Consider the following 8678-nt stretch of genomic DNA (forward strand, 5'->3'; position numbering starts at 1 on the left):
CCCTGCCCTTCACTACCCAAAGGTGTCTCAGAGCGGCTTGCAAACTCTGTTCCCTTCCTCTTCCCCACAACAGACACCCTGTCAGGGAGGTGGGGCTGAGAGAGCTCTCTTGAGAACTGCCCTTGAGGAGGAGGAGGAGGGGATTGGATTTATACCCCACCCTTCACTACCCAAGGGAGTCTCAGAGTGGCTTACAAACTCCTTTCCCTTCCCCTCCCCTCCCCACAACAGACACCCTGTGAGGTAAAAGAAGAAGAAGAGATTGGATTTATACCCCGCCCTCTACTACCCAAGGGAGTCTCAGAGCAGCTTACAAACTCCTTTCCCCTCCCCACAACAGACACCCTGTGAGGCAGGTGGGGCTGAGAGAGCTCTCGACAGAAACTGCTCTTTTTCAAGGACAGCTCTTATCAGAGCTATGGCTTGCCCAAGGCCATCCAGCCAGGTGCAAGTGGGGGAGTGGGGAATCAAACCCGTTTCTCCCAGATTAGAGTCCGCACATTTAACCACTACACCAAACTGGCTCTGTAGTGATGCCCACAGGCATGTTGTTCATTCGCACAGTCGAGTCGGACTCTTCGCGACCCCATGGACCACATCACGCCAGGCCCTCCTGTCTTCCGTTGTCCTCCAGAGTTTGCTTAACTTCATGTTCATTGCATCGATAACACTGTCTAACCATCTCATCCTTTGCCATCCCCTTCTTCTTTTACCTTCAGTCTTTCCCAGCATCAGGGTCTTCTCCCGTGAGGGCTCCCTTCTCATTTGGGGGCCAAAGTATTTGAGTTTCAGTATTTGGTCTTCCAGGGAACAGTCAGGATTGATTTCTTTTATGATTGACTGATTCGATCTCCTTGCAGTCCAAGGGACTCTCAAGAGTCTTCTCCAGCACCCACAGGCATAGATGGTTTTAAAAGGGATTTAGACAGATTCATAAGGGATAGGTCTGTTCGTGGCTACTAGCCATGCTGACAAAAGGCAACCTCCACGTTCAGAGCTAGTAAACCTCTGGATCCCTGAGACGGGAGGTGACATCAGGGGAAGACCTCATGGTTGGCCCTCAAGAGGAACTGTGTGAGACAGAGTGGTGGACTAGATGAACTACTGAACTGATCGAGCAGGGATCTTCTTCTTATTCTTTCTATCTGTGAAAATAAGCACTGGATACAGCCCTCTGAGTTTATTTATTTAATTCGATTTGTATCCCACCCTCCCCGCAAGTGGGGTCATGGCAGTTCCATCATAAAATTCACTGTGTTACAAATCGACAGTTAAGAACATAAGAACATAAGAGACGCCAATGTTGGATCAGGCCAAAGGCCCATCCAGTCCAACACTCTGTGTCACACAGTGGCCAGAAATACCAGTGCCATCAGGAGGTCCAGCAGTGGGGCCAGGACATTAGAAGCCCTCCCACTGTTGACCCCCCCCAAGCACCAAGAAGACAGAGCATCACTTGCCCCAGAGCCCCTAGCTATACCTTGTGGCTAATAGCCACTGATGGACCTCTGCTCCATATGCTTATCTAATTCCCTTTTGAAGCCATCCATGCTTGTAGCACCCACCACTTCCTGTGGCAGTGAATTCCAAGTGTTAATCACTCTTTGGGTGAAGAAGGACTTCCTCTTATCCGTTCTAACCCGACCGCTCTGCAGTTTCATGGAGTGCCCACGAGTTCTTGTATTGTGAGAAAGGGAGAAAAGTACCTCTTTCTTTACCTGCTCTTTCCCATGCATAATCTTATAAACCTCGATCATGTCACCCCTCAGTTGTCTTTTCTCCAAGCTAAAGAGCCCTAAGCGCTTTAACCTTTCCTCATAGGGAAAGTGTTCCAACCCTTTTATCATTCGAGTTGCCCTTTTCTGCACTTTTTCCAAAGCTATAATATCCTTTTTAAGGTGTGGTGCCCAGAACTGCACACAGTATTCCAAATGAGGTCTCACCATTGATTTATATAGGGGCATTATGATATTGGCTGATCTGTTTTCAATACCCTTCCTAATAATCCCCAGCATAGCATTGCCCTTCTTTATTGCAGTCACACACTGTCTCGACATTTTCAGTGAGTTATCTACTACAACTCCAAGATCTCTCTCTTGATCAGTCTCTGCCAGATATATCTAAAAATATATCTGAAACGTCAATCACTATAAAAAGACTGGTGCCTCAACAGATCCCAGCAAGAAACTGTCGGTTCCCGGGTGGCCATTTGGAACTGAGGTCACTGGAGGGGAGGCCAATAAGGAGGTGGGCGCCCGCTGCCTCAACTAAAAGTCTGGTGGGAGACTTGGGAAGGACTGAGAACTGGCTGGTTTAGAAGCCGATGACTCTTCCACTAAGTTGGATTCATCCACTCTCTTCCAGCAAGTCTCTGTCCAAGACTTTATGGCTGAGGTAAGACTTCCTCTGATCAAGGAAGTCTTTCTCCATCCAAGAAAGACTTGACAGAAGGAAGTTACTGTATCTAGGGCTCCGGTCACACGGGCTGGAAAATGCGGCGGGGGGGGGAAGTGTGGCTGTTTGCCCCGGAGCAAAATAACGCACGGCTGCGCAAGCAGACGTCCGGTTGAGGTCCCTTGAGGTCCCGTGGTTAGGGGGGAGGTGCCGATCACACCACAGGCAAAGAAGTGGGGCGGCGCGGCAAACGGGGTTGTGGGTTTTTTTGTTAAAGTGAAGTGTGCGCATGCTCCGTTGGGTGCTTGTGCGCATCCCATGGAGACTTGGGGGGGGGGAACCCTTTTTGCGAGGGGACATGGGCAGGCGCTGGATGCCACTGGAAACGCGATCAGACGCCCACCCTTGCCCTGCAGTTTCTGGAAACTAATACCTCGGAGGTACTAGTTTTTTACCCCGCATCTTCGGTGGGAAGCCTCGGGTGAGCCACGGGAGCTCTACGCTTCCCAGATGTGGCGCTGTGATCGCGCCCAGAAAATCCGCCTATCTTCCGTCTCTGTAGCGTGGCTAATGCTCCGTGTCACCGCAGCCCTAGTTTAGAAGCAGCGATTCATAGGATTCAATCCAGAAAACTGCCGGTTTCCTCCGCCCACTTTGTCGGCATGTTGTTTCCCAATTTGAGCTGCTTATGGAATGACATGGCATCATTCCTTTAAACAAACAAACACAACGTGAATGAAGTGAGCTCAGTAGGTCAAGCAACCTACAGCTCAGGAAACGGCCGAGTCCTTACCTGAAATATATCTGTCGTGAGCCAATGAGATTAAGGGGACATTTGCTTTTCCGATATAAGCCCCCTCTTCTGTCTCACTGTCATCAAAGACGTACAGGCTCAAGGATTCAGATTTCAGGTAGCGGTCAAGGTCGGCGTTCATCGGCACCGGGAAGCATGCGTGGTCGGCAAACTGTGGGTGGTTGCTGCTGGGAATGATGGCGGTGTCGTGGTCCGCGAAATCAAAGAACTTGTAGACGATGTAAGGGCTTGGTTGGAGGTGGCTATTCCGGCACTGCAGATTGCTGCAACATTTTACTGTGATGTGGAGCTCGTTTAAGTTTCCATCTGCTGAAGTGTTGATTTGGGAAGGACTGAGAACTGGCTGGTTTAAAAGAGAGATAAAAGGCTAATTAAAAAAGAAAAGGCTATTTAAAGCTGCTTAGTAGGCTTAGGAGCTTTTTTGCTGCTAAAAAAGCATGCACTGAGAGATCTGCACTGGCATCTTTGTTTCCGAGCAAAATTCGAAGTGGTGGTTCTTACCTTTAAAGCTCTAAATCAGGAGTGGCCAAACTTGCTTAACGTAAGAGCCACATAAAATAAATGTCAGAGGTTTGAGAGCCACAAGCCGTGAACAAATATTAGTAAGGTAAAGGTAAAGGTTTCCCCTGCTCGAAAGCCAGTTGAATCCGACTTTAGGAGGAGGTGACCATCTCCGTTTCCAAGCCGAAGAGCCAGCGCTGTCTGAAGACGTTTCCGTGGTCATGTGGCCGGCATAACTAAACACCAAGGTGCACGGAACGCTGTTCCCCTCCCACCAAAGCAGTACCTATTCATCTACTTGCAATTTCTTGCTTTCGAACTGCTAGGTTGGCAGGAGCTGGGGCCAGAGAGGGGAGCTCACTCTCACGTGGAATTTGGGTCTCGAACTGCTGAGCTACTGACCTTCCGGTCTGCAGCTAAGCATCTTAACCACTGAGCCACCACGGCACCTGAACAAATATTACACATGTTTTTATTGAAAAAATATGCAGATTTGCTTTTTATTAACATTATAAACGAGAGTGCCAAAAATTAAAAAAAAACCAAAGGGGTAAAAATAGATATTGAAAATGATATTTATTTGTCCAATGATATTTGTAGGCGGGGGGGGGGGGCTTTGAGAATGCATTTAAAGTTAAAGTTGCTTTCTTTCTCTGCTCCGCCCTGACTCAAGCCTATCCAGGAAGGGGAACACTGGCTGGGGAAGGGAAGACCAATTGGGGAGGGGAGGCATGCCACCCCTTCACATGCCCAGCTACGCCTATAATAGAAGGAGAATTTTGCATCACATTTGTATACTTGTATTTTTTGTAATTCTGAATAAACATCTACGCCTGTAATAGAAGGAGAATTTTGTATCACATTTGTATAATTGTATTTTTGCAATTCCGAGTATTCTAGTGCATTATTACTATATTACAAGTTTTTTCCTTCTGTAAAAGCCCTGCTGGGAGCCACACGATATGTGTGAAAGAGCCGCATGTGGCTCCCAAGCCACAGTTTGGCCACCCCTGCTCTTAATGGCTTGGGGTAAGATTACTTGAAGGACTGCTTCCTCCCGTATTGTCCAGCCTGCCGGTTAAGACCTGTCTCATAAGCTCTGTCCTCTGTGCGGTGGGAGGCAACCAGAGGCAGGGCTTTCCCAGGGGTGGCAACCTTGCGGCTTGCTTGGCACCTATACTGCTTTTAAGGGATCTTTTAACACCATTCGAGTGTGCTTTTAGCCTGAAACCGTTAATTTTAAGCTGATCAGTGACCAATACCTTTATGCAGTGGCTGAGTCTGTAATGCTGGTTTTTGATTAAAAACTCTCAATTTTTTAAAATTATGTTTTCTTTTGTAAGCTTAAAGGTAAAGGTAAAGGTTCCTTTGCTCGAAAGCCAGTCGAATCCGAAGACGTTTCCGTGGTCATGTGGCCGGCATGACTAAACACCAAGGCGCACGGAATGCTGTGACCTTCCCACCGAAGTGGTACCTATTTATTTACTTGCAATTTCTTGCTTTTGAACTGCTAGGTTGGCAGGAGCTGGAACTAGAGATGGGAGCTCACCCCGTCATGCGGCAACCCGGGTCTCGAACTGCTGAACTACCAACCTTCCGCAGCCTGCAGTTCAGCGTTTTAACCACTTGAGCCACCACAGCTTACAAAGACGTTAACTACACTGCCATATGATAAAACAGTAAAAGAGAACAGGAACGAGTGTAGTCAACAGACTCACTAATAACAAATTGCCAAAGGGCTAAAGAACAAGTAATGTATACAAAGTGGTAACAATAGAAAAGTACAGAATGCAAACCACAGACAACTTGTGCATCAATACACTGCAATAGAAGAAGTACAAAGTATGAACAATGGAGAACTATTACATAAATACAACACTGCGTCCGGATGTTTGATTACAACATTTCAGAGTTCATCCTTCATCAGGGTGTTCCCATTAGCTGCTGTGGTTATCATACTTCGACTCGTATGCATTGGGAACAGTAATAATTCATGACAAAATCGGTCACCAATCTCCAACACGTAATCAGCTCCAGTAGCTTCAGCCTTCCAGCGGGACCAGCAGCGTCTTGTCACTGAGCTCTGAGTTCATACTTTGTACTTTCTATTGTAGTATATCGATGCACAAGTTGTCTATGGTTTGCATTCTGTACTTTTCTATTGTTACCACTTTGTATACCTTACTTTCTATTACATGTACTTTAGCCTTTTGGCAATTTGTTATTAGTGAGTCTGTTAACAACTCTTGTTCCTGTTTTCTTTTGTGAGCTGCCTCAGGTTGTTTTCCCGGAGAGGTGACACAAAACATTTGTAAAATAAATAACATTGCATACCAGCAAGAAACACACACCAAACAGACCTACCTAAGCCAATATATCCTAATGTTGGGAGAGTGTGAAGTGTGAAGTGTGACATCTCACCAGGTGCTTCTTTCAGATTGGAGGGGCATGCACATGGGGAGAAATGATGTGTGCCTCTCTTTTTTTTTGGTTTTTTTGGTTTTTTTTTTAACTTGCAGGAACCCATCTGTGTCCTCAATGGAGGGGAGAGAAATGATACCAGCTCTTTCTGGTCAAGTTTCCAGGTGAATGGGCAATTGCATATGCATCTGAAGCTGCCTTTCATTGAGTCAGGCCATTGGTCCATCTAGATTAGCACCCTCGAGAAAATGAGTGGCAGTAAAATGGCCAGAAAATGGCTTCCACAGTGATGTTCTAGGAATTTCCTCATGTCTCTATGGTCTTTACCATAGAGATTAGAGGAAATTTCTAGAGCATCACAATGATTTCATATCCTCCCCATATTCAACCCTTGTTAGGCACCACCTTCAAACCCTCCCAGCTTTTGTTGGGGCAATGCCAGACACTGCCACTAATTGACTGTCATGGGAGTCAGGATCAGTCCATATTGACTACTGAAGGTACATTCCATGCCAAGTGGGGAGGGGCCATGGCTCAGTGGTAGAACATCTGCTTGGCATGCAGAAGGTCCCAAGTTCAATGCCCGGCATATCCACTGGTCCATCTAGTTTAGCACTGTATTCTCTGACTGGCAGCAGCTCTCTGGGGTCTTAGGCAAGGAAGGGTCTTTCCCCAATCCCTTGCGACCTGAGATCATTTAAAGTGGAAAAGTCAGAGATTAAACTCTGTACTTTCTGCATGCAAAGAATATGCTGCACCTCTGAGTAATGACACCGGAGAAAGTAAGTCCGTCCTTGTCTTAAACGAAGGAAAACAAAACAGAAGTCCAGTGACTCCTTAAAGACTAACAGCATTAATTCCAGCATGAGCTTTTAATGTTAGTGTTAGGAAGTGGTGGCGGCTACAAGCATGGACGGCATCAAAAGGGAATTAGATAAGCATATGGAGCAGAGGTCCATCAGTGGCTATTAGCCACAAGGTATAGATAGGGGTTCTGGGGCAAGTGATGCTCTGTCTTCTTGGTGCTTGGGGGGGGGTCAACAGTGGGAGGGCTTCTAATGTCTTGGCCCCACTGGTGGACCTCCTGATGGAACTGGTATTTCTGGCCACTGTGTGACACAGAATGTTGGACTGGATGGGCCTTTGGCCTGATCCAACACTGGCGTCTCTTATGTTCTTTAAGACCGGCATCTTTAAGACCGGTTTTTTTTTTAAAATTCAAGGTATAAGCTTTCGTGTGCATGCACACTTTAAGATATCACTGGATTTCTCTTTTGCTTTGCTACAATAAACTAACAGGGCCACCCCTCTGAAATTCAACGAGGAGGCCCACAGTCAGAATTCTGTGTTTGTGGCTTCCCTACTGGTCCAGAATGTCCTCCTCTTCCCTTATTCCTGTCTGGCTGATGTCCCACCATCAGGATGTAGGTGATCCATGAGAAGAAAGGTTTATTCTCTATGTTTTCTTTAGACTGTCAACACACAGTAACAGGCCTACTCTTGTGGTTGAAGAAAGCCAGGATGCCAACATTATATCTGATCCCAATCCAATCCAAATACCTTTACTGGCATACGTATTTGATCCCAACCACGGGGCCATCTGGACTGGCCTTTCCCTGTGCAGCTGGATAAAGCAAGTGCTGGAAAGCCCACCATGGCACATTACAAATGGGATGCGCATGAACAGGCCTGCGAGCACGTGGCTTAAGCAGGGGATTTAGAGCAGATCGAGAAGTCCCACGTCAATACGGTCTTACTGAACAAACACAAACATACAAGGCAATGTTCATTCACTCGCCTGGTCTTTTAGGTTCGCTGTTATGTATCCCAGAGCTTTCGCCCGCTCTTTATAGAGTCTGATTGCTTGGTCCATGGGGACCCTTAACCTGACCCAGTATTCCACGGAGCCATAGTTCTGGAGGTCTCCTCCGACTCCTGCAAAACAAACACACGCACCCAAGGTTAGAAGGTCAAGTGTTCCAGCCCTCAGGCATGGAAGTATGGCATAAAACAGGGACACGACCAAATTTTGTAACAGATCTGATTCCGCTCAAAATTCGGTGTCTCCTTATGCTTTCCCCGCACTTGAGACAAAACCGTGGTCACCCTTTCCAGGGACCGCTGTTGACAGGATCTGGTAGGATACTATGGATCAGTGTTCCCTCTAAGCTGAGTTAGTGTGAGCTGGCTCACAGTTTTTTAGCCTCCGGCTCACACAATTTTGTCTCCACTCAGGAAGGAGGGCTCCAGAGCAAACTGATTTATGCAGCAGCCAAATCACTTGCTCACAACTTTGATGCCGGCAGCTCACAAAGTAGAATTTTTGCTCACAAGACTCCGCAGCTTAGAGGGAACATTGCTATGGATCTGCGGCGGCGTCTTCTGAGCCCTGACCTGGATCTCATCAGATCTTGGAAGAAATGCTCTCTCTAAGACGTGGAGTCTGGTGAGCAAAATTTTTACTTTGTGAGCTGCTGGCATTAAAGTTGTGAGCGGGCGGTTGGGCTACGGCATAAGTTAAGTTTGCTCTGGAGCCCTCCTTCCTGAG

General features: G+C 47.1%; 1 protein-coding gene across 1 annotated transcript in view; it reads right to left on the bottom strand.

The window, feature by feature from the left end:
* The window catches only part of RPGRIP1L (RPGRIP1-like), a 136609-nt gene that overhangs the window by 61196 nt on the left and 66735 nt on the right, over window positions 1-8678 (bottom strand). The window contains exons 16-17 of the mRNA XM_015422281.1: window positions 7929-8065; window positions 3188-3575 (exon numbers count right to left, since the gene is read on the bottom strand). Coding sequence (XP_015277767.1) covers window positions 3188-3575; window positions 7929-8065 — 525 coding nt within the window. The remainder of the gene's footprint in view (window positions 1-3187; window positions 3576-7928; window positions 8066-8678) is intronic.

This window comes from Gekko japonicus, unplaced genomic scaffold (assembly GCF_001447785.1).
Source record: "Gekko japonicus isolate JY-2015 unplaced genomic scaffold, Gekko_japonicus_V1.1 scaffold1051, whole genome shotgun sequence".
NCBI lineage: Eukaryota > Metazoa > Chordata > Lepidosauria > Squamata > Gekkonidae > Gekko > Gekko japonicus.